Raw genomic sequence first — 26,515 nt, forward strand, 5'->3', positions numbered from 1 at the left:
TCTACCAAACATTTAAAGAACAATTAACTCCAATACTATATAAATTATTTGAAAAAATAGGGAATGAAGGACTGCTCCCAAATTCCTTTTATGACACAGACATGGTACTGATACCTAAACTAGGTAGGACAAAAACAGAAAGAAAATTATAAACCAATCTCCCTAATGAATATTGATGCAAAAATCTTAAATAAAATATTAGCAAAGAGATTACAGAAAATCATCCCCCAGATAATACACCATGATCAAGTAGAATTTATATCAAGAATTCAGGGCTGGTTCAGTATTAGGAAAACCATTAGAATAATTGACTATATCAATAACCAAATTTACAAAAACCATATGATTATCTCAACAGATGCAGAAAAAGCATATGATAAAATTCAACACCCATTCCTAATAAAAACACTAGAGAGTATAGGAATAAATGGACTTTTCCTTAAAATAGTCAGTAGCATCTATTTAAATCATCAGTAAGCATCATATGTAATGGGGATAAACTGGAACTATTTCCAGTAAGATCCAGGGTGAAACAAGGTTGTCCACTATCACCATTGCTATTCAGTATTGTATTAGAAATGCTAGGTTTGGCAATAAGAGATGAAAAAGAGATTAAAGGAATTAGAGTAGGTAATGAGGAAACCAAATAATCACTCTTTGCAAATGATGTAATGGTATACTTAGAGAAGCCCAAAGAATCAACTAAAAAGCTATTAGAAATTATCTACAACTTTAGCAAAGTTTCAGGATACAAAATAAATCCACATAAATCCATCTGGATTTTTATACATCACTAACCAAATCCAACTGTAAGAGGTACAAGGAGAAATTCCATTTAAAATAATTGTTGATAGTATAAAATATATGGGAATGTATCTGCCAAGGGAAAGTCAGGAACTATGTGAGCAAAATTACCAAACACTTTACACACAAATAAAATAAGATCTAAACAATTGAAAAAATATCAAGCGCTCTTGGATAGGTTGAGCAAATATAATAAAATTAACAATATTACCAAAACTAATCTATTTAGTGCTATACCAATCAAACTCCCAAGAAACTATTTTACTGACCTAGAAAAAAAATAACAATAAAATTCACCTGGAAGAACAAAAGGTCAAAAATTTCAAGGGACCTATTAAAAAAAAAAATCAAATGAAGGTGGCCTAGCTGTACCAGCTCTAAAACTATATTGTAAAGCTGAGGTCATCAAAACCATTTGGTACTGGCTAAGAAACAAGACTAGTTGATCAATGAAATAGGTTAGGTTCACAGGACAAAATAGTCAATAAATATAGCAATCTAGTATTTGATGAACCAAAGACCCCAGCTTTTGGATAAGAATTCACTGTTTGACAAAAACTGCTGGGAAAATTGGAAACTAGTATGACAGAAACTAGGCATTGACCCACATTTAACACCGTATACTAAAATAAATGGATTCGTGATCTAGACAGAAAGAATGAGATTATAAATAAATCAGAAGCGTATAGGATAGTTTACTTCTCCGACCTGCAGAGGAGGAAAGAATTTGTGATCAAATTAAAACTAGAGATAATTATTGATCGCAAAATAGATAATTTTGATTATATTAAGTTTTTGTCGAGCAGGGCCAGGAGATGCTTATATACTTCAACAACAATACTATATGATGATCAATTCTGATGGACCTGGCCATCTTCAGCAATGAGATGAACCAAATCAATTCCAATGGAGCAGTAATGAACTGAACCAGCTACGCCCAGAGAAAGAACTCTGGGAGATGACTAAGAACCATTACATTGAATTCCCAATCCCTATATTTTTACCTGCCTGCATTTTGGATTTCCTTCACAGGCTAATTGTACAATATTTCAGAGTCTGATTCTTTTTGTACAGCAAAATAACAGTTTGGTCATGTATACTTATTGTGTATCTAATTTACACTTTAATATATTTAACAATTACTGGTCATCCTGCCATCTAGGGGAGGGGGGTAGAGGGAACGAGGGGGGAAAATTGGAACAAAAGGTTGGCAATTGTCAATGTTGTAAAATTACCTATACATATAACTTGTAAATAAAAAGCTGTGAAATAAAAAAATAAAAAAAAGTTTTTATACAAACAAAACTAATGCAGACAAGAAGGGAAGCAACAAACTGGGAAAACATTTTTACACTCAAAGGTTCTGATAAAGGCCTCATTTCCAAGTTATATAGAGAATTGACTCAAATTTGTAAGAAATCAAGCCATTCTCCAATTGATAAATGTTCAAAGGATGTGAACAATTTTCAGATGAAGAAATTGAAACTACTCATATGAAAATGCTCCAAATCACTTGATCTGAGAAATGCAAATTAAGACAACTCTGAGATACTACTAGACACCTCTCAGATTGGCTAGGATAAAAGGAAAAGATAATGCTGAATGTTAGAGGGGATGTGGGAAAACTGGGACACTGATAATTGTTGGTGGAACTGTAAATGAATCTAACCATTCTGGAGAGCAATTTGGAACTATACTCAATAAGTTATTAAACTGTACATACCTTTTTTTTTTTTTTTTTTTTTTTTTAAATTTTATTTAATAGCCTTTAATTTACAGGATATATACATGGGTAACTTTACAGCATTAACAATTGCCAAACCTCTTGTTCCAATTTTTCACCTCTTACCCCCCCCTCCACCCCCTCCCCTAAATGGCAGGATGACCAGTAGATGTTAAATATATTAAAATATAACTTAGATACACAATAAGTATACATGACCAAAACATTATTTTGCTGTACAAAAAGAATCAGACTCTGAATTATTGTACAATTAGCTTGTGAAGGAAATCAAAAATGCAGGTGTGCATAAATATAGGGATTGGGAATTCAATGTAATGGTTTTTAGTCATCTCCCAGAGTTCTTTTTCTGGGCATAGCTAGTTCAGTTCATTACTGCTCCATTAGAAATGATTTGGTTGATCTCGTTGCTGAGGATGGCCTGATCCATCAGAACTGGTCATCATCTAGTATTGTTGTTGAAGTATATAATGATCTCCTGGTCCTGCTCATTTCACTCAGCATCAGTTCGTGTAAGTCTCTCCAGGCCTTTCTGAAATCATCCTGTTGGTCATTTCTTACAGAACAGTAATATTCCATAATTTTCATATACCACAATTTATTCAGCCATTCTCCAACTGATGGACATCCATTCAGTTTCCAGTTTCTAGCCACTACAAAAAGGGCTGCCACAAACATTCGTGCACATACAGGTCCCTTTCCCTTCTTTATAATCTCTTTGGGATATAATCCCAGTAGTAACACTGCTGGATCAAAGGGTATGCACAGTTTGATAACTTTTTGAGCATAGTTCCAAACTACTCTCCAAAATGGTTGGATTCGTTCACAACTCCACCAACAATGAATCAATGTCCCATAAACTGTACATACCCTTTGATCCAGCAATGTTACTACTGGCTTATATTCTAAAGAGATCTTAAAGGAGAGAAAGGGACCCACATGTGCAAAAATATTTGTGGCAGCCCTCTTTGTAGTGGCTAAAAACTGGAAACTGAATGGATGCCCATCAATTGGAGAATGGTTGAGTAAATTGTGGTATATGAATGTTATGGAATATTATTGTTCTGTAAGAAATGACCCACAGGATTATTTTACAGAGGCCTAGAGAGACTTACATGAAGTGATGCTGAGTGAAATGAGCAGAACCCAGGAGAACATTATACATGGCAATAACAACACTATATGATGATCAGTTCTGATGGACGTGGCTCTCTTCAATAATGAGATGACTCAAACCAGTTCCAATTATTCAGTGATGAAGAGAGCCATATACACCCAAGAGAGGACTGTGGGAACTGAGTGTGAACCACCGCATAGCATTTCCACTCTTTCTGTTATTGTTTGCTTGCATTTTTGTTTGCCTAATCGGGTTTTTTCTTGATTTCTAGTTCTGATTTTTCTTGTGCAGCAAGATAATTGTATAAATATGTATACATATTTTGGATTTAACATATAATTTAACATATTTAACATGTATTGGACTATCTGCCATCTAGGACAGGGGGTGGGGAGAAGTAGAGGAAAATTTGGAACAGAACATTTTGCAAGGGTCAGTGTTGAAAAATTACCCATGCATATGTTTTGTAAATAAAAAGCTATGATAATAATAAAGATTTTTAAAAATTTAAAAATCTTTTATGACTTGGCCCCTTTGTATCTTTTCATTTTTCTTAACATTTGACTCTTCTACAAAAATTGTAATATTCAGTGACACTGACTTCTCTGTACTTTATATATAATATTCCCTCTTCGAACTCCATACCTTTTAACTAATTGCTTCCATTGGTTTCCTCAAATGGTCTCCCTTCCATCTTTCTGCTCTTAACTTTTTCTGATTTCTCTGGATTTCTTCAAATTTCAACTCAAGTGTGTTACTCACATTCATGACCCTCACTAGATACTTTTCTGCCAGATATTGTCTTATCTTTCTCCTCCCTTTCTCAATTAAATATGAAAAAACTATCTATATTTGTTACCTTGGCTTGTCCTCTTACTTTTAAAAGCCCTCTACAGTGTGTCTTCCAACTTCATTACGCAGTTGAAATAGTTTTCTCCCAAGACATTCAGCATCTTTTAATTAATTGTTTTTATCTGAACGCCTTTTCTCAATTTTCACCTCTTTATCTCTGTTTGATGTCTTTTTGACAAAGAATTATTTCATCCATTGTATGCACATAATCATTATATAATACAGTGCTTGATACATAATAAGTGATTAGTACTTGTTGAATGGTCACCCATTCCCTCTGCACACCTTTCTCAGTTTTCATGGCACTGCTGTCTTGACTTTCTCTTCTGTTGGATCATCACTTTCACCATACCCCCAATCTGTGGCTCTACCCCAAGACTCAATCCTGGACTTTCCCTTCTTTCTTTTTTTTTTTTTTTTTATTCATAGTAATTTTATTTACTTTTTAATATATATTGCTTTATGAGTCATGTTGGGTTAGAAAAATTAGAGCAAAAGAGAAAAACCCGGGAAAGATAAAAAAAAAGAAAACCCAGAAAATAGAAGTGTACATAGCATGTGTTCCCCCTTCTTTCCTATGCTAACCTCATATACTCACATTTAATGAATTGAATTTAATAATTATTTCTTTGCTGATAATTCCTAGACCTATATTCACCCCCACCCACCTTTCTCCCATATTGCATTGCATATCATCAACTGCCTCTGGACATTTAGATGTCCTGGAGTCATCTAAAATTTAACATGTCTCAGATTCAAAACAGAATTCATTATCTTTTCCCTCAAATCCTCACCTATACCACATAAGGACACTATCAATCTGTCGGGTTTATAACCTCAGGAGAATGCTTAACTTCTCACTCTTCTTCACTTTGTATTTTCAGTTAGCTGTCAAATCTTGTTTCTATTTCTATAATATCTCTTGCATTCATCTCCTTAACTTCCCTTACAGTTTATCAGGCCCAGGACCTCATAATTCTCACTTAGACATTTTTTTTATTACTACAATATTATTACAATAGCCTCCTAATTAATTTTTCTGCCCCAAGTAATTTCTTTTGCCAATACATCCTTCAAACAACTGCAGATTAATTTCTCAAAACACAGATTTGACTATGTCACTTTACTATTCATTAGATTCTATTAGTTAACCTGTTAATTTGAGGATCAAATATAAATCCATTTTTCTCTTATTTAAAACCTATTATGACCTGGTGCCTACCTGTCTTTTCAGCTGTATTGCATGTTATTCCTTTCTATGCTCTCTGTTTTTGAATGATCTGTTAAGAGTTTTTTACATTTGACTCTCTGCCTTTGCAGTGGATGTTTTTCACTACTGATCTGTCTATAAATCTCTATTTTTTTTTTCCCAAGGATACATTCATCATGGGTTGATTTATGATAGTTCCAATTGCTTGTTCCCTTTCCTCAAAATCACCAATTTTCTATATGCCTGTATTTGTAAATTTTTTTCCTGGCTAAATTATAAAGTTCCTTTTAGGATAGTTTTTTCTAGCACGTCTCATTGTTTTACAGGTAGTATGTATTTGATTTTTCATGACCCTATTTGAGGTTTTCATGGCGGAAATACTGGAGTAGTTTGCCATTTCCTTCTCCAGCTCATTTGACAGATGAGGAAACTGAGGCAAACAGTGTTAAATGATTTAACCAGAGTCATACCGCTAGTAAGTGTCTGTAATCAGATTTAAACTTGTGATGATAAGTCTTCAGACTTGGCATTTTATCCATTTTGCCATCTAGCTGCTTAATTAATGCTTATTGATTGTCATACTTGGGTGCATAAATAGGCAGTATTCCTCCCTAAGGTACCTTGTTCCTTTTATCTTTGAGACTGCTTCTATTTGTAATGTAATTTTAAATAGACCTGCTACTAATTATCTTTGTGCCCTTGAAAAGGTCTAGCATGTCACTTCTGAGGCTTTAGTTTCCTCATCTCATAACATGAGAGATTAGATTAAGTTTTGCTTAAGGTCTCTTTCAGCTCCAAAATTCTGTGATTATGTTAATGTTAAGAAAAGGATATTTGGATATGTATAATACTTTACTGACTCATTGTCTCTTAGTAATACCAAATGTATCACAGAGCAAGAAGATGTTTCAAGAGGTCATCAAATCCAGCCTTTTTCCTTCAGTATTATAAAAATATAATTGTATTTCTGTCATCCTGAGAATTGGGGCTGTAATTTAGTGTAAGCTGGGTGTTTGGGAGAGAAACTAGAGGATTGAGGATCACAGAATATAAAATAGCGTTGCCCATAAAGAAATATTTTCCCCATAAACATCCATGACGCAAGGGTTTTTATGAATTTGTTCCAAAAAATTATGGTGTATTATCTGAAAAAAAATCTTTTCTACCTCAGAGTAATTTTTTAAATAAATATTCTTGGTGTAGACCAGAAATATCAAAACTTCTGATTGTACCCTGAACATTAGTGACATTAAAATATAATTGGGAAATATTTAAGAAAGTAAATAAAAATACAATACAAGGTATATAATGTTAATATGTGGTTTTTGAGGCAATATAGCAATATGATACTGCCAAGTTTGACACTACTAATGTAGATTAATGTAATTAAAGCCTGTGCAGTGAGGTGGTACAATGGATAGAGTTGGACATGATTGAAACAATTGACTAACAATAATTAAAGCCTTAGATACAATTTAAATTTTTTTCTTAAATCTAGGAAAGCTCCATGGTATAGTTCTTTTTTTTTTTTTTTTTTCTTTATTTAATAGCCTTTTATTTACAGGATATATATGCATGGGTAACTTTACAGCATTAACAATTGCCAAACCTCTTGTTCCAATTTTTCACCTCTTACCCCCCACCCCCTCCCCCAGATGGCAGGATGACCAGTAGATGTTAAGTACATTAAAATATAAATTAGATACACAATAAGTATACATGACCAAAACGTTATTTTGCTGTACAAAAAGAATCAGAGTCTGAAATATTGTACAATTAGCTTGTGAAGGAAATCAAAAATGCAGGTGGGCATAAATATAGGGATTGGGAATCCAATGTAATGGTTTTTAGTCATCTCCCAGAGTTCTTTCTCTGGCCATAGCTGGTTCAGTTCATTACTGCTCCATTGGAAATGATTTGGTTGATCTCGTTGCTGAGGATGACCAGGTCCATCAGAACTGGTCATCATCTAGTATTGTTGTTGAAGTATATAATGATCTCCTGGTCCTGCTCATTTCACTCAGCATCAGTTCGTGTAAGTCTCTCCAGGCCTTTCTGAAATCATCCTGTTGGTCATTTCTTACCGAACAATAATGTTCCATAATATTCACATACCACAATTTATTCAGCCATTCTCCAACTGATGGACATCCATTCAGTTTCCAGTTTCTAGCCACTACAAAAAGGGCTGCCACAAACATTCGTGCACATACAGGTCCCTCCCTTCTTTATAATCTCTTTGGGATATAAGCCCAGTAGTAACACTGCTGGATCAAAGGGTATGCACAGTTTGATAACTTTTTGAGCATAGTTTGAAACTACTCTCCAAAATGGTTGGATTCATTCACAACTCCACCAACAATGCATCAATGTCATCCTTTAGAATATTTTAGATAGCCAGGGTAGTCTTTTTTTTTTTTTTCCTTTCTTTTTCTTTTCTTTCTTTCTTTTTTTTTTTTTTTTTATTATAGCTTTCTGTTGACAAAACATATGCATGGGTAATTTTTCAACATTGACCCTTGCAAAAACTTCTGTTCCAACTTTTCCCTTCCTTCCCTCCACCCTCTCCCCTAGATGGTAGGTAGTTCTATACATGTTAAATATGTTAAAGTATATATTAAATCCAATATATGTATACATAGTTGTCTTGCTACACAAGAAAAGTCGGATTTAGAAAGAAGGTAAAAATAACCTGGAAAGAAAAACAAAATTGCAAGCAAACCATAACAGAAAGAGTAGAAATGCTATGCTGTGGTCCACACTCATTTCCCAGTGTTCTTTCACTGGATGTCGCTGGTTCTGTTCATTACTGATCAGTTGGAACTGATTTTGTATCCTCTCATTGTTGATCAATAATACTCCATATCATTCATATACCACAATTTACTCAGCCTTATCCAATTGATAGGCATCCATTCAATTTCCAGTTTCTAGCCACTACAAAAAGGACTGCCACACACATTTTTGCACATGTGGGTCCCTTTCCCTCCTTTAACATTTCTTTAGGATTTAAACCCAGTAGAAATCTGGATTGAAGGGTATACACAGTTTGATAACTTTTTGAGCATAGTTCCAAGTTGCTCTCCAGAATGTTTGGATCCATTCACAGCTCCACTAACAATACATCAGTGTTTCCATACATCCCCTACAACATTCATCACTATCTTTTTCCTGTCATCTTAGCCAATCTGATAGGTGCGTAGTGGTATCTCAGAGTTGTTTTAATTTGCATTTCTCTGATCATAGCCAAGGTAGGCTTAAAAAAAATCCAGGAGATGGTAAATTTCAGGGAATAATTTTCTGTAATCTTGGTGAAAAATTAAGAAAAAGTACTCACTTAAAAAAATACTTTTTCTGTTGTAATTTATTGATTTTGGCATTAAAACATTTTAAGATAAATTCTAAATTATAATTTTGTGGTTCCTTCTACATGAAAGTGATTTACATATTTACCAATAATTGTACTTTTTATTGAAGATTTTATATGATTACTAGCTTAATGAAAAATGTTTTTTTTCTTTAGAAAATAAAAATAATATTTACTTATAGAAAAATTGCTTATGGTTCTAAAATTTTTTTTTATTTTGCAGGATGATCAATTTTTTATTGGTGGTATATTGAGAATTGGTTATAAAATAGAAAATGTAAGTGTTAAACCTTATATCATGTATCTGCCTCTTTCTTTATTACAATACTATTCTCTCCATGAACAGTGATTTATTAAAAAAAGAATCACCCTCCCCATTTCAGGAAAGTGTATTTGAATGAGGGAAACGAATCTTTGGATAAGCCTTTTTAATTTCTTGGGAGATAATAGGGGAAATTTACTTTCAACAGTATTTTTTTTTTCATCAAATAAAGTAGAAGTTTGTTGTAAAGTTTGTTTTTTCAGTAACATTAAACCGATAAAAATAGAACAGTTAGTAGTTTTTCTTTGATAATTTATAGTTGATTTTTTTTATAGTTAATAAATCAGCATGTAAAAAATGGACAGACATCTAAGAAATTTTTAATTCTGACAAATGATGAAATAAAAAGCTGAAAACACAAAAATATTTATTGGTTGTTGAATGTACTTATGGGAATTTGATTATTCCTCCCTGAAAAAAATTCTTAAATTCTTCACTGATAAATACTTTTAGATACATAAAAGCCACATCCATTTGCATAGAGCAATATCAGAATTTCTTTTGGTTTACATTTTCTTGGTTCCAAGGATCTTTTTGCTGTCAGATATTCAGGCCAATCTTAGAAGTGCTTGATGTTTGACCTGATTTCCTTTACTTTTGCTTATTGAGGGCAGTGGACAGAGTGCTAGACCCTAAACCATCAAGGGCTGATACTGCACCACTGTGGAAAACTTCAGTAACTTTTTGGTGCTTTAGTTTTTTCATCTGTAAAATGGGATTAATGACTACATTTACCCTAATGGATTGTTGTAAGATTCAAATGATATAAAGTCCTTGTTCATCCTTTATCCATGACCATAGTAGCCTAGTCACCTAACCAATCCAGGTATCCGACCACAAATACCAAGTGTGGCTTGGCTTTTGTCATTACATTTTGAATTTTAAAAGCATGGACCAGGACGAAGGCTTATTACCTATTTGTCTATTCTTGTAATATATATGACTGGGCTTGGTAGCTCCTGATATAATGTGTGTCTGTGCACATGGTAAATAATTTTTATGGCCTTGGTGTCAAAGAAACATGGTTTAAAATAAAATCACAGTTCACTTCATTGGTGTGGTACTTAATAAACATTGACTAAATGGATGACAATGGGCTATATAGGAAAATATTAAAATGTCATTCTTCATCTTGGTTACTGTAGTTTCTAGGGTAACTTTCTTTTCTAAAGTTTCTAAAGTTAGCTTCTTTCTGCTTTGTTTGTATTTTGGATATAGTCATATCTAGGTTCATATCTGTTATCTGTGCTATCCTCCCCTATTAGATAATGTCTTTGATGGTTGAGACAATTTCCCCTTTTTTATTTTTTTGTTTTCCTAGAATTTAGCACAATTCTTAGTACATAGTAAGTGCTTAATAAATGCTTGATATTTAATGGATTAGTTAACTCACCTGATAGTGGAGAGATTTATTTAAAAAAATTTTTCCTTATATTTATAACAGAAAATCTTGGCAATTGAGGAGGCTTTCAACTGGGTGAAATATACAGGGGAATTCAGAGTTTTGCGTAAATTGGAAAGAGCTGAAAATTGTTGGCCTATGCTAAGTATTTTCTTTACTGAATGTAAGTATATATATTTCAAACTTACTTTTAGTAGTTTTGGAGGGAGAATGTTTGTCTGTTTTTAGTTCTTTTTTCAGTACTCATTCATTATTCATACCTTATAAGATTTTGGTGATTTGTTTTTTCCCAGTTTATGAGAGTGACTGTATGTGACTGATTTTATTTTTGGTTTATATTTTCCTCTTCCAGTGTTTATTATTATTTTTTTTTCCCCCGAGGCAATCGGGGTTAAGTGACTTGCCTGCCAGGGTCACACAGCTAAGAAGTGTTAATTATCTGAAGTCTGGTTTGAACTCAGGTCCTCTTGACTTCAGGACTAGTGCGCTATCCACTACACCACCTAGTTGCCTCTCAGTGTTTATTATTCTGTATTTATTTTCTTAATTTCTGAGTGCACATTTTTTTCTAATTCTACCAAATATGATTCGTGAACTATTTTGTATGTGATAATTGATTTGAAAAAAAGAAGCAGAAACTGGAATGAATAAATCTTTCACATAGAAAAAAAAAGGAATGCCAACATAAAAACAAGTCAATAAGTTTCACAAACCAAAAATGTTTTCTATGAAGAAACTAGTATTTTCATAAATGATATTTTCCATATCACTCAAATCTAGAGATTTGATGGAGCTATCTCTAGCTTTTGAGAGTCAGTTATATTTTCAAATTTTCAGTGAGCATTCATTTCTCAGAAATTGGCAAATGTCACAAATCAGGGCTTGTTTTATTATTTTGTTAATTGTCTCAGCTGAGGAAAATAATGGAGAAAATGTTAATAATGCTGATTAAACTTAAAATATGTGGTATATAAATCCTTCCCCCAAGAGTTCTAATTGTTAAATATTTACTAGCACACCACTGGGCATATCCTATATAAAATTATATCTTTTAACATATATACAGTAATAGTCAATTAAAAAAATTTTTCAGTAATATTTTATTTTTCCAAATACATGTAAAGATAGCTTTCAACATTCATTTTTGGAAGACTTTGTGTTCCAAATATTTTTCTCTAGATAGATTTAAAAATTTTTTTAATAATAGCTTTTTATTTTCATAATACATGCAAAGATAGTTTTTAATATTCACCCTTGTAAATTCTTGTGTTCCAAATTTTTCTCCTCTTCCCTTTCTCCCCCTCCCTTAGATAGCAAGTAATCCAGTATAGGTTAAACATGTGCAATTCTTTTCAACATATTTCCACATTCATCTTGCTGCATAAAAAAAAAAATCAGATCAAAAAAGAAAAAAAAAAGGAAAAAAATAAGCAAGCCAAGAACAAAAAAAAAAGGTGAAAATGCTATGTTGTGATCCACATTCAGTCCCTGTGGTCCTCTTTCTGGATGCAGATGTCTATCACAAGTCTATCGGAATTGTTTACAATTCTTTTAAACATATTTCCATATTTGTCATGTGTATGAGAAAAATCAGATTGAGGGAAAAAATCCACACAAAAACAAACCAAAAAAGTTGAAAATATTATGCTTTGATCCACATTCAGTCCCTATAGTTCTCTAGATGCAGGTGTCATTTTCCATCCTAAGTCTGTTGAATTTGCCTTGAATCACTGCATTGTTGAGAAGAGCCAAGTCCATTTAATGATCGTTGCCTTATCTTGTCCTTACAATGTACAATGTTCTCTTGGTTCTGTTCACTTCACTCAGCATCAGTTCATATAAATTTTATTGCCCTTTGGTCATAGTCTGGAATCAGCGGGGGTCTCCTTCTGTTCCTTTATAAGCCATCCCTGCACAAGAGCTATTGCCCTCTGCTGCTTTTAGCCTGTTTATAAGCTCCCTTCATCTGCTTCTGCCTGCTGTGAGATGGGTCTCTTAGTCTTCAATGGGTCACACCATCGCTACTTGCCTGGAGTTTGAAGGAGGACTTTCCTTGAATCTTTCTTTGACCTTTCTTTCTCAGTATTCCATAGATATTTTTCCTGGGTTCATTCTTAGGTGGTTAGTTAACGCATATTCTGCCAAATTTCCCATAACAGGAGTTCTAAACTAGCAATGTACAAATGTCGTTTCCCATTTCTTGATAACTGTCCATTCCTTTGTTATTCCCAGCCTCCTCAAACAAAATGTTCCTCTCCAAATTTATTCTTTTGCTGTGCTCTGTAGAGTGCCTTCTAAATAAACAAATTTGCTTTCACATTAAACCTTTTTTATTTCCTCTGTCTTTTGATGCTTACTTTGACCTGGCATCCTTGTGATGATACTGCATCCCTGACCATCTCCTTTCCTAGTACTGATTGCTCTTTTCTCCATACCCCTTGATATACTGATGCTTTAGAGGACTTAAGGGTTCTCCTTGTTGTTCACTGCCACCTCTCGATCTTCTTCTATGAATATTATTCAACAGTCCCTTCTTGAGGTTCATGCCATTTAAATTTGGTTACCCATTTAGATTCTAGTGTCTTGACCCCCTAGTGAGGCTCTATCAACCTCCCTCCCCCAGTGCATTATCCTTCCTTCATCAATCAAAACCTATCACAAGTCTTGCCTTCAAATTAGGAAACTTTAGCATGTATGCTGATACTCTCTCATATACCCTAATTTACAAATTTTTAGTCTATTAAATTATCTTAACATTCTGCTTTACCTACATACAAAAATAATCATAAATTTGACCTTGCCATCCTGCACAAGTATTATATTTCCTTGTTAATGAACTCTGAAATTCCTTTAGCTGGTCATAATTTTTTATCATTTCATCTTTTCTTCTCTTTTACAACCCTCAACTCCATTCTTTATCCTTGCTATAACCCATCTTCTTCTTTTTTTTTTCCTAGTAGTGATGATCCCTGTATTGGTTACAGTAAAAAAAAAAAGGTTTTTTGATTCCTTCATTAATTAGTTCATTTTTACACTCAAATCCTCTTATCTCCCCAATCCTATGCCTAACCCCAATCTTGGATTACTCTCACCATCCACTTCCTTTATTATAATTACATGTTCCTGGGTGAAGCTTGTAGAAATCAGGAAACTGTTAATTGTGTCAACAGTAAGTTTATGGAGTGGAGACAGGTAGATGGTGCAATGGATAGAGTACTAGCTCTGAAGTCAGGAAGACTTGAGTTCAAGTCTGGTCTCAAACACTTAACACTTCCTACCTGTGTGACCCTGGGCAAGTCACTTAACCCTAATTGCCTCAGCAAAACAAGAACGATGATAAAAAAAAAAAAACACACACACACACTAAGTTTATGAGCCCTACTTTTACACCTCCCTAATCAGTTTGCTACTTTACCATCAGTTATTCCAAACATTTCTATCCCTTTTCAAGCTCCCCAGAGCATTTTTTCCTCCTTGTCCCACTCAGCTGGGACCTTGGTTCATTCTTCACTGAAAAAATTAGGGTAATTCACTAAGAGTTCTTTAGTATATGACTCTCCACACTCTCTCTTCTTTTATTCCTGTGCATATAAAGAGGTGGCCCTTTTTTGTCAAGGCAATTTCTCAAACATGCACACTTGATTTCAAACCCTCCCATCTTCAACAACAGATTGATCCCTGTATCAACCTCATTCTCAATATTTTCAGTATCTCTACTATCTATTGTTTATTTTCCTGATGTCTATAAATATACCCATTTCTTCCTCATTTTAAAAAACCCTTGATTGCTCCAACCATCCCATTTATCCCTTCTTCCTTTATTGGCTAAACTCTTCAAGAAACCCAGCTACAATAGGTTCCCTCACTCCCTCTTCTCTCACTTGCTTTTAAACACTACAATCTGTCTTCTGATTTCAAAATTCAATTTAAACTGTTACCAACATAATTAGTCTGTCCTGAGCTCCAAAACTGTTTTATCAGCTGCCTTTTGGACATCTCAGACTTTATGTCCCATAGACATCTCACACTCAACATGTCTAAGAGAGAACTTATCTTTCCCTCCAAACCTTATTGTCCTCCACTTCTCCATATTACTATTTAGCATACCACCATTCTCCTAGTCATCCAGGCATCCAGGTTCACAACTTTCATGCCATTCTCAACTCTTTGGTAGCATTCATGCCAAATATTCAGTGTCACTGCTTATAATATTTCTACCTTCATGATATTTTATGTGTATATATAGAAATACGTGTTTATTTCTGTTTTTGGTTGTTTGCAGATACTTTGGGGAATGGGACATTTTTTCTGAATTCAGGAAATTAATACCTGTTCACTCTTTCCCTCCCAAATTGGAAAGTCCCTAATTTTTTCTCCAGTTAGAAATCAGATTGTTGTATTGTTTCTTTTTAATTAATTGGCCTTATCTAATTAATTGTTTTAGCATATGCAAATCTATGTACCCCTGTATTTAGAAGCCAGACCCCAGCTTGATCAAAGGGTCTGGTCCTGCTTTATTAGACAATTGACATGCATCACTTAATAAATTAGTATATTTAGAAGATGGAACTTTTGTTTCTTCTGACATTTTATTTTTCACTTGCCAAACATGTAAGCACAACTCTTCATCTTAACTATCTAAAGTAGTTAGTTGGCAAAGACAGAGCACTGGACCTGGAATCAGGAAGATCTGAGTTCAAATTCACAATTGGACACTTGCTTGTTGTGTTATTTTTCCTCAGTTTCTTCAATTGCAAAGTAAGGATAAATAATAGCACCTATTTCTCAGAGTTATCATGAGGATAAAATGAAATAGTATTTGAAAAGCATTTAACATAGTACCTGGTACATAGTGGATGCGTTATAAAATCTATTACAATTATTATTACCTAAATGGGAGAAAGGGCAATCCTTATCAAGGATCTAATTTAATTAAATTCAGTTAAATGATTTTGTAAAAGTGAGTGTTGTATAAGATGCCTAAGGTAAATGGAATTCTGTGACTGAGAGGAGTTTCATATTGGCCTCATTACACTTTATATGTCTTATCCATCCATTTTTGTAATGAATCCTCAGGTTATTGTTTACACTTCTACAAAATCCATATTTATTGTTAATGAAAGTTGGTCCACTGTCTGACAGCTTACTTTATGAAAAAAATTTCCCCAATAGTAATAGTAGGGTAAACCCAAGACTTACTTACTATTTTCTCTTTACTGGAGAGAAGGAAAAATGCATTATACTTCTGATGGTATAATGCTGAGTGAAGAAAACAGACTAAAAATTTGGGGCTTTTGCTGGGAGTGTTAACCAAAACATTTTACCTATATGATATTTTTATATGTTTTAATTTTGATCAAGAATTGTTATTAATATCTACTTTTAAAGTTTCATTTTATAGGAGAAAAATGGCAATAAGAGCTTTTTTCAGTGTATATGATATTGTCATTTTACGCTTTGAAAGTGATTTGATACTATTTAAACTTATGTGAAGTCAAACTGAAAATAATGTTTGAATATTGCTAAAATGCAGACTCACTCATTTTTTCCCATTTTGATTTAGGTAATTAGGCTTCCTTTGTTAAAAAGGAGAGAAATCTTCTACTTTCTACTAACAATGAAAGCAATTTTGTTCTATCTTCACAATCCTTTTTTCCATTTGATTTTTTTACAAAGTTTTTTTGTCTGTTTGTTTTTTAATCTCTAAATAGACAAGTACCATATAACCAAAGTTGTCCTGGAAGACTGTAATTTAGTTGAAGAATTTGAATATCAGAATTGTGCTGCTTGTATAAAGGTAGGAATAATATTTACTTCTTGTACTTTAAAGTTTTCTTGGTAGAAGATATGACACCCAGTCAAACAATAAGTGCTGTGCTGGGGATACAAAGACAATCTGACAATCTGTGTCCTTGAGGACCTTACAGTGATACACACACACACACACACACACACACACACACACACACACACTAGATGCTAGATAACCTTGGATTTGGGGATAATCACTTTGGGATCATGGAAAACTTTGAAGGGAAATCAGGATTCCAACAATCAAGAGTTGAGGAGAAAGATGGATTCCTGGCCTAGAAGAACAGTCAGTACAGAAGCAAGGACATAGAACTGATTGTTGTGTTTGAAAAACTGTTTGGCAAAATCCAGTTTTCCTGTATTACCAAGTATTTGGAGGGGAGTAATGTATAATAAATGTAGAAAACATGTTTGAAGCTAGGTTGTAAAAAGCCTTAAATACAAAACAGAAAAGTTTATATTTTATTTTAGAGGTAGTAGGGAGTCACTGGACTTCAGTAGAAGAGAGTATTGCAAAAGTTCAGGTCAATTCTGTTAAGGAGCCTTAATTTACACTGTTGATTATAAGTGAAAAGAAAATATATCTAATGATGCTGGGAGAGGTAAATACAAGATTTGGCAACTAATTGGGTATGTGGAATTTGTTGTGTCCTAGTTCAGTCAAACTCATCCAAACTGGTCCTCATATTGACTTGGAAAACCACAAATTAATATCTTCTATGTTGTACTGTATTTTTATGTATTTTGCTAAACGTTTCCCAATTGCATTATAATCTGGTTGAGCTAAAAACCCTAGGTTTGACATTCCCTTGACAGAAGTGGGGGAAGTTGGAATGGGGTAGATTTGAGGGAAAAAATTAGTTCTGTTTTAGATATGTTGGGTTTGAGATGACTGTGGGAAAGTCTCAATACTTTTATCTTTCTCTGTTTTTCTGTCTATTGAGATTGGATCTTGTGTCATCAGCCTGTAAGTGCAATAGCAAGCAGATTAGAAGTTTTGATCTGTACCCTTCCTGATCTGGAACAGTGTTCATTAGGCATCTTGGTAATGGTCCCTCTATTGTTGGGGTGCAGGACTAATCAGCTGATTATTGACAATAAAGATCTCATCAATTTTAGCCCAATGGTGACTCAGCTCTCAAGCTCAAGCAATCTTTCAGTTTGAGTCTTTAAATAAGAATCAAAGATGTTTTCTACTTTACCCACCTTAACATCCCAGATGCTTACTTTATTTTTTCCCCTTCTCTCCAGACTACAAGTGCAATACACACTCATACACATTACCCCTATGTACACATATATGCATAAATATCAATAATCATACTTATATGCATATATATTCATATATGTAAAACTGTGCTTATTTTTACTTGTCCTCTTTTTCACTGAAGGTGGACATAGCATTTTCCTTTATAAGTCCAAGTTTTCACTTTTATTCTAAATATACTAGTTTATCATTTTTTATACCACAGCAATATTCCATCCTTATCACTGTATAGTTATTTTAAATAACCTAAGACAATATTGATTAACTTTGACATTATGATTACTGCCCCTGCTTTTTTAGTATAATAAATTATACTCTTGATCTTTATATTTGTGTATATCTCTCATTTTTATAATCTTTCCTGAAACCACTATATTGTTGAATTCAGAATTTTAATGTTTCATTTTTATGGGTGAATTCATCCAGTTTACATTCTGAGCTATAATTATTTGTTGTTTATTTTCTTCACTATCCTCATGCTATTCCTATCCCTCCTGATCCTTCACTCTATTCTTATCCTTCCTGACTCCCCTACTTTACTTCTATCCACTATGTTGCCTCTCCTATTATTTAACCTACCCCTTTCCAACCTTATCCCCTTGTTCTCTTGTTTCTATCTGAATTTAGATGATTTTTATAACCTTCCAAATATTTATTCCCTCTTTGAACCCCATTCCTGTTAATCTACACACTCTCCTTCCTATACCCCACTCTCATTCTATTCCCACAATCTCTTAATTCTTTATATATTTAGAAGACTTTTATTCCACTCTCAATGTATATGTTGTAATTCTGTCTTTTAACTCAGATCTGATGTAAGATTCTCTAATAATCCTCCCTTTATTCTCTCCCCCTTCCCTATTCCCTTACCTTCTTATTTCTTTCTGAATTTTTTATACTTGTGTGTATGTATGTGTGTGTATGTGTGTGTGTGTGTGTGTGTTGTTACCTCTTTAACCCATTCCCAATGAGAGTAGAATTCCATAACTAGCAGTCTTCCTCCCTTCATCTAATTCTTCTACATCATTCTTTCTCTCATACCTTATTTGTATGAGATAATAACTTTTTACCTTTTCCTATGCAGTTTTGCTTTTTTAAAATTATATCATACTCCACTCTACCCCGGTCTTTCTTTGGAACTACCCAATTATTAATAACAATCTTAGACCTGTGGCTTGCATTTCCGCATATAAAAAAGTAAACTGTGTGACTTTATTAAGTCCCTTGTAATTAGTCTTTGAATATGTTGCTCTTAAAATTATCTCATTTCTTTTTTCAGAATTCCTTTTCTCCTGTTTTGGCATGTGTCAGTAATTCTCTTTTTTGAGAGTCAGTACTGTTGTTAGTTCCTTTCTCTTCCTGCAAGACCAAATACAAGACATATTCAAAAATAAATAGGCTATTTAGAAGGAACATAACATGAATATACATCTTGAATTTTTACTTTCTTATAAATATATGAGATCCTTGATTAGATATTTATATATATGTTAAATTGACACATAATTGAACAAAATAACTCCTAATAATTGCTTTGATTTCATCTTTATTAAATGTATATTCACCCTTTTAATTTTTGGAACTAGTGTCTTGGTGTTCTCTTTTGTCATGTTAACATTTATTGATTTTATTGTTTTTATAATTTTACTTTTAACTTTTAGGATTTCTGAATAGGTGTTTAATGGAGGATTTTAAATTTTTTCTTTCTACTTTTTAAAATTGCATACCCAATTCATTGATCCGAAGTTGATTTTATTGATATAAGCATTTAGAGATAAAAAGTTTTCTTTGATTACTACTTTGCTGTATCCCATAGATTTTCTTATGTTGTTCATTTTTGTCATTCCCTTTAAAAATTTGGGTGCTATAGCATTTGGTATATATAGTTTAGTTTTGATATTACTTATTATCTATGGTACTTTTTTTTTTTTTTAACATAATTGAATTTCACTGTTTCTTTTCTCTTTGAATATTATATTCCATATTTTTGGTCTTTCAATGTAGAAGCTCCTAAATCTTGTATTATCCTGACTAGCTCCATACAATTTAAATTGTTTTTTTCTAGTTCCTTGTAATATTTTCTCCTTTCTTTAGGAGCTTTGAAACTTAGCTATAATATTCTTGTGAGTTTCACCTTGGGATCTCTTTCAGTGTTGGTTGGTAGATTTTTTCAATTTCTATTTTATCTTATAGTTCTAATAAATAGTTAAGGGCAATTTTGTTTCTTAAAGTATAATATCTAGCCTTTTTTTTTATTATTTCTTAATGTCTTATGAAGTCATTATATTCTTCTTTTTAAATTTGAATTTTTAAGGAATTATTTTCTGCTATAATTTTTTTTGGATCTTTTTTTCCAATTGACTTTCTTTTCATAATTTTTTTCTCTTATTGTTTTTTTCCTAATTTTTTCTCAATCTCTCTTACTTGATTTATAAAGTCCTTTCTAAGCTCTTCTATGAATTCTTTTTGGAATTGTGACCATTTTACATATTTCTTTGAAGTATCTATTTTGACATCACTGCCTTCAGATTTAAGCCCTAAACTTCTCTATCACCATAGTAACTATCTATGGCAGTGGTTTTTCTCTTTTATTTACTTATTTTTTTAATAGCCTATTCTTTGGCTGTTAGAGTTGGGATCTAGTCTTGAGGGTATAAGTTAATTCAGGTTTCGGGAGGTTTTTCTTCTGTTTTCTGAGCTCTTATGGGAACCTTTGTCATTTCGATTCTTCTAGTATTCTATAATTCTATACTACAAGGCCGGATGCAGTCCCTGCTCCTCTAGCTTGCATTTTGGTCTGTGAGTGACCTCGGGTACTCCTCTTTGGTCCTGAGCCACAAGGAGGGCCTCTAGTACCCTGTCACACAAACATTGCACTCCCTGCTCAGTTGCTGCAAACCTCATATTCCCTCTCTGCCCTGGAACTGAGCCTGCGAATGGCTATAGCCCCCTAGGCCTCTGCCTCTGTGGTTGTACTTACCTGCCTAGAGTGACTCAGCCTCACTCTCTCACTTACTTTCAGTCTGTCTCTAGTTTTTGACTCTTTCCCTTCCTGCAAACATGTCCGTGACTTACTTATCCTTAAACCATCCTTACAATATAGCATCTCTCATCTCCCCCCTTTCTTGGAGACTCTAAGTGAGGCATCTATACGTGATGCCTCAGCTTCTATTTCATTAACTTTTAAACCAAAATAATAATAGTAACTTTTAAACCTTATGTAGTCTGGCTTCTGACCTCATTATTCAATTAAAACTACCCTCTCCAAAGTTACTAATGATCTTTTAATTGCCAAATATAATGGACTTTGGTCAATCTTCATCTTTCTTACCTTCTCTTCTATCTTGGTCAGTCTTTTTAATACTCTCTCCTCTAAATTTTTATATCATTGCCGTCTCCTGGTTCTCTTTCTTGTCTCCTTTGATAGTTCTTCATTCAAGTCTTGCCTAATTACTGTGGGTTTCCTACAGACTTCTATAGTGGCTGCCTTCTCTTTTTACTCCATGCTGTTTTATTTGGTAATCTTATTGGCTCCCATTGATTTAATTAATCTTTCTCTTGGCCTTCAGTTTTACATCATCCACTAACTGCCTTTTTGAAATCTCAAACTGGGATATGGATGTCAAACTCAGTATATTCAAAAGAAAGTCCAGCTTGTCTCAGAGGTTCATTTTCATCCTCTACTCTTCAAGTATCTGTCCCACATAGGCAAAATGTTATAAAATGTTGTAATTTCTTTCTTCACAACATCTCATAGAAGTTTCTTGATCTTATACAGTCCCCAATCTAGTGTATTACTTCTGTTTGGTCTTCCTGCCTTGTCTCTCCTCTTTCCTGTCTATATTCCATTTCTCTGCCAAATGTGATCTTCCTATTTAGGAAAGTTCTTAATGTTCCCCTCTCCCCCCCCCCAAAAAAAAAAAAAGTTCCAGTGGCTTCCATTACCTCCAAGATCAAATATTGAATCCCCCAGATTCTTGGTTTTGCATCCAAAGTCCTTTGGCCTCTTCTTACCTTTCCAGATATCTTACACTTTACTTTCCTCCATGCAAATTCCAGTCCAACTTCATGAGCTGACTTGATTTTCCTTGATCATAGCATTGTATCTTTTGATTCTCTGTTTTCCCTGGCTGTTCCCCATTTCTAGAATGCTCTTTTCTCTCCTTTCTGTCTCTTAGATTTCCTTACTTCATTCAGGTCTCAGTTTCAATCTTGCCTTCTGCAAAAAAGCTTTCCACTTTTCTTTTATCACTGCTGCTAATGCCTTCTTCCTTAAATTACTTCCTATTTACTCTATCCAGTACAAAGAAGTTATTGTAAATATAGAGATCTCAAAAAAGAATGATTGACAATCTCCATTAAAAATCACAAGCAGAGGCTCAAAGGAAAAATTAATTTTTAGGAAGATTACTTGAAGAAATGAAAAGGAAGATAAAAAATAAAGACTCTGGAGGAAAGAACTACAAATAAAATGAATGGTTTGGAAGCAAAAGTATTAAGCTTTACCTTGGAAAACTAGAAAGACAAAAAAACCTTAGAAGATAAAGATGACTTCATGTAACAAGAAATGTTAGAAAAAAATCAAAAGATTGAAAAATAAAAGAAAATTCTTTTGGATTCCCCCATTGGATATTAAATTTTTTCCTAGAAATTCATTTTGAGTGTGTGTTTCTTTGTTTTTTAAAACATGTTTCTTCTGAACAACACATACATAAAGTTTTGTTTTCTTATTGGTTCTGATGCGTTTTCATTTTATGGGATTATATAGTCCATTCCCAGTTATGAAAGTTAGGTTTTCGTTTCTCCCATTTCTAACCCTAAATTCCAAATTATTTTTCTAATTAAGTGTACTAATTCAAAGCTCCCTAAGAAGACCTTGGTGAGATTTTAAGTCACATTTTTCTTATTATTACTAAGTTGGAGCATTCTTTCATTTGGCTCTTAATAGTTTCCAAATTTTTTTAAACAAATCTTTGTTCATATCCTTCATATCTATTATTAGAAGGCTTTTAAAAATAGATTTATATATCATATGTATGCATACATATATGTGTATGTATGATTTGTAATGCTTAATTGTTTATATAGGTTATAAATCTTTTCTGAGAAATTTTGCAAAACTTTGTTTTCATAAGCCACTTCCCTTTTTACTGTAGGTACATTATTTTGTTAGTGAAGAACATTTTCAGTTCCATGTAGTCCAAGTTATTTCATGTTTTGTTACATACTTCTTTTCCTTGTTTGGCTAAGAATGAATTTCAACTATAATTATAGAATTTTATTTTCTTTATTTAAAAAAAAATTTTTTTTTTTTTAACATTAAGGACATGTATTCATTTAGAATATGGTATGAAATATATGGTAAGATGTTGTTTTAAGCCTAATTTCTATCAGACTACTTTCCTGTTTGACTTTAAATTAAAACTTAATACTGTGATATCATGGGACCTACCAAATTCCCAAAGAAAAAATATGAGAATTTTTCTCTTTGCCTTCTTTGCAAATATGGGAAACTGAATCTGGAACATTACATGTCATTGAAAATAAAATTAATATGGTTCATATTTCTAGTAACTTATCAATTTGTTGATTAATGGATAGTTATACCATATTTAGAATATTATAGTTAAGGTGAGAGATAGCTTGGACTAGTTGGTCTTGGAACTAAGAAGGCCTGCAGTTAAGTTTCACTTCCAGAATAGTGGGTTATATACCTCTTGGGAAGTGACTTAGCCTCTTAATTCCCTAGACTACTCTAGGGAATTCTAGAGAAGCTTCTTCATTGCTACATTAGAAGAAAAAGTTTCTTTATCCAGGATTTTTTCTATATTATTGAAGTTACAGCCATTTTACTATCCTCAGCTTCCTTATTTAATGTTTGTAGATGATCCAAAAACTGTATGTTTAGTATTTTTTGCTTATTTTTCTCCTAATCCATAGTTCTTCCATTTTAAGTAAAAGAATTGAAGTCAACTTTATAGTCTTCATTTCATGAATTTGTATGTTTGTGGATTATTGTGAACAAATCTTCAGGATACCATTTGAGGTTTTCTTGGCAAACATATGGGAGTGTTTGTCATTTCCTTCTCTAGCTAATTTTACATATGAGGAAACTGAGGAAAACAGGGTTAAGTGATTTGCCTAGGGTAACAGAGCTAGTATCTGAGCCCATGTTTGAACTCGTCTTCCTGACTCCAGGGAATTTTTCATGAATTGCTGTGGCCAAAAAATTCCATCATTTTGCGGTCACCTTTGTTGCTGTCCATTTTTGGTTAGTTCTTAGATAACAGATTCAGATTTTTGCTAGGACCATACTCATATACTTTCTACCCTGGCAGAATCTGTCTGCCTTGTATTTATGAGACCATACTATCAAGAACTTTTTAATCTATATATGTAAATATCTAGTCGAGGATCTCATATGTTTATAAGAAAGTAAAAATTCAAGGTGTATATTAATGTTATGTTCCCTCTTTAAATTTCCTATTTATTTTTGAGTATGTCTTTTATTTGGTCTTGCAGGAAGGTGAAATTATGAAAACAAGAGGAAATGAAGAATTCTCAGAAGAGAGGTTTGATACAGCTATCACATATTATACCAGAGCAATTGAATTTAGGTAAGGAGTAAATTGAAGGACATCCATTTTATGGCTAATTTGAAAGATTATCATTATTTAGATAAATCATTATTTAGATAAATGATAGAACATAAATTTGATATAAGTTCAAATGAGATTGTTTCAAATCTAGCCTCAGATATTTACTAGTTGTGTGACCCTGGGCAAGTCACCTAACCTTGTTTTTCTCAATTTTCTCATCTGTCAAATGAGCTAGAGAAGGAAGTGGCAAACCACCCTACTATCTTTGGTAAGAAAAACCCAAAAGAGGTCTTGAAAAGTTGGATATACCTGGAAAATGAAGGAAGAACAAAACAAAATAATCAGAGACCCAAATTAAAACAACAAATAATTGAAAACAACAAAATCTAATCCTCTAAGGTGGTAAAGAAAGTTTCGCTTATTTATTGCTGGTAGAATTACAAACTTGAATCTTTTTTTCATAGCTTTTTATTTTTCCAAATACATGGAAAGATAGTTTTCAACAGTCACCTTCAAAATTTTCTCCCTCTCTCTCTTCCTTCCCCCTTTCTTAGGCAGCAAGCAATCCAATATAGATTAAACATGTTCATTTCTTTTAAATATGTTTCCATATTCGTTATGTTGCACAAGAAAAATTAGAGATCAAAAGGGGAGAAAACAAAAGAAGGAAAAAAATTAATTATACCCCCCCCCCCCCAAAAAAAAAAAAAGAGCGAAAATACTATACTTTGATCCACATTCAGTCTCCATAGTTCTTTCTTTGGTTATGGATGGTTCTTTCCATCACAGTCTGTTGCAATTGCCTTTAATCACCTCATTGTTCAAAAGAGCCAAAGCTTTAATCTTGTTGAAGAGCTGACAGTGTACACTAACATTTAGAAAATTAATTATACCCTTTAAATTATAAGAAGCAGATATCATGGCAAATAGAGAGCTGGTCTTGAAGCCAAAAAGCAAAACAAAACAAAACAAAACCAAATTTAGGTTCAGGCCTTGTCTCTGACACATACAGGTTGTGTGAATCTGGGCAAGTCATCTAGCTTCTCAATGCCTTAGATAACTCTCTAGGAATTTAAATAGTAGAGAAGATACCTGCTTATATTGGTTAGAGATCGCTTCCTTATCCAGGTTTCTCATTATTAGTAAAATTATGGCTTAAATACCTACTATTATTTAACCAGTAATGTTGTTGGATTTGGGTTAAAAAAAGAATTCAAACTATTCTCGAAGACATGGTCAAAGGATATTAATAGACAATTTTCAGACGAAGGAATTAAAACCAGAAAAATGCTTTAAATCACTATTAATCAGAAAAATGCAAATTAACACAACTCTGACATACCACTTCACTTATCTCAGGTTGGATAAGATTACAAGAAAAGATAATGACGAATATTGGAAGGGATATGGGAAAACTCAGACACTAATAATACATTGTTGGTGGAAATTGTGAACTGATCCAGCCATTCTGGAGAGCAATTTGGAACTATGCTCAAAGGGCTATCAAACTGCATACCCATCCAGCAGTGTTTCTACTGGGCTTATATCCCAAAGAGATCTTAAAAGAGGGAAAAGGGACCCACATGTGCAAAAATGTTTGTGGCAGCAAGAAACTGGAAAGTAAATGGATGCCCATCAGTTGGAGAATGGCTAAATAAATTATAGTATATGAATGTTATGGAATATTACTGTTCTATAAGAAACCATCAGAAGGATGATTTTAGAGAGGCCTGGAGAGACTTATATGAACTAATGCTAAGTGAAATGAGTAGAACTCAAGAGAACATTGTACACAGCAACAACAAGATTACATAATGATCAACTGTGATGGACATGGCTCTTTTCAACAATGAGGTGGTTCAAGCCAATTCCAATAGACTTAAGATGGAAAGAACCATCTGCATCCAGGGAGTGGACTGTGAGAACTGAATGTGAATCACAACATAGTATTTTCACCTTTTTTGTTGTTGTTTACTTGGTTTTTGTTTTCTTTTTGATCTGATTTTTCTTGGATAGCATGACA

The 26,515-nt window shown here is 33.3% G+C and overlaps 1 protein-coding gene across 4 annotated transcripts in view; it reads left to right on the top strand.

Moving 5' to 3' along the window:
• TTC3 (tetratricopeptide repeat domain 3) overlaps positions 1–26,515 on the top strand; it is a 170,764-nt gene that overhangs the window by 26,949 nt on the left and 117,300 nt on the right. For all 4 annotated transcript variants that reach the window (XM_031959270.1, XM_031959268.1, XM_031959271.1 and 1 more), the window contains exons 6-9: positions 9,315–9,368; positions 10,858–10,978; positions 16,527–16,612; positions 24,416–24,510. In XM_031959270.1, the coding sequence (XP_031815130.1) occupies positions 9,315–9,368; positions 10,858–10,978; positions 16,527–16,612; positions 24,416–24,510 (356 nt within the window). The remainder of the gene's footprint in view (positions 1–9,314; positions 9,369–10,857; positions 10,979–16,526; positions 16,613–24,415; positions 24,511–26,515) is intronic.

The sequence above is a fragment of the Sarcophilus harrisii genome, chromosome 3 (assembly GCF_902635505.1).
Source record: "Sarcophilus harrisii chromosome 3, mSarHar1.11, whole genome shotgun sequence".
Lineage (NCBI taxonomy): Eukaryota > Metazoa > Chordata > Mammalia > Dasyuromorphia > Dasyuridae > Sarcophilus > Sarcophilus harrisii.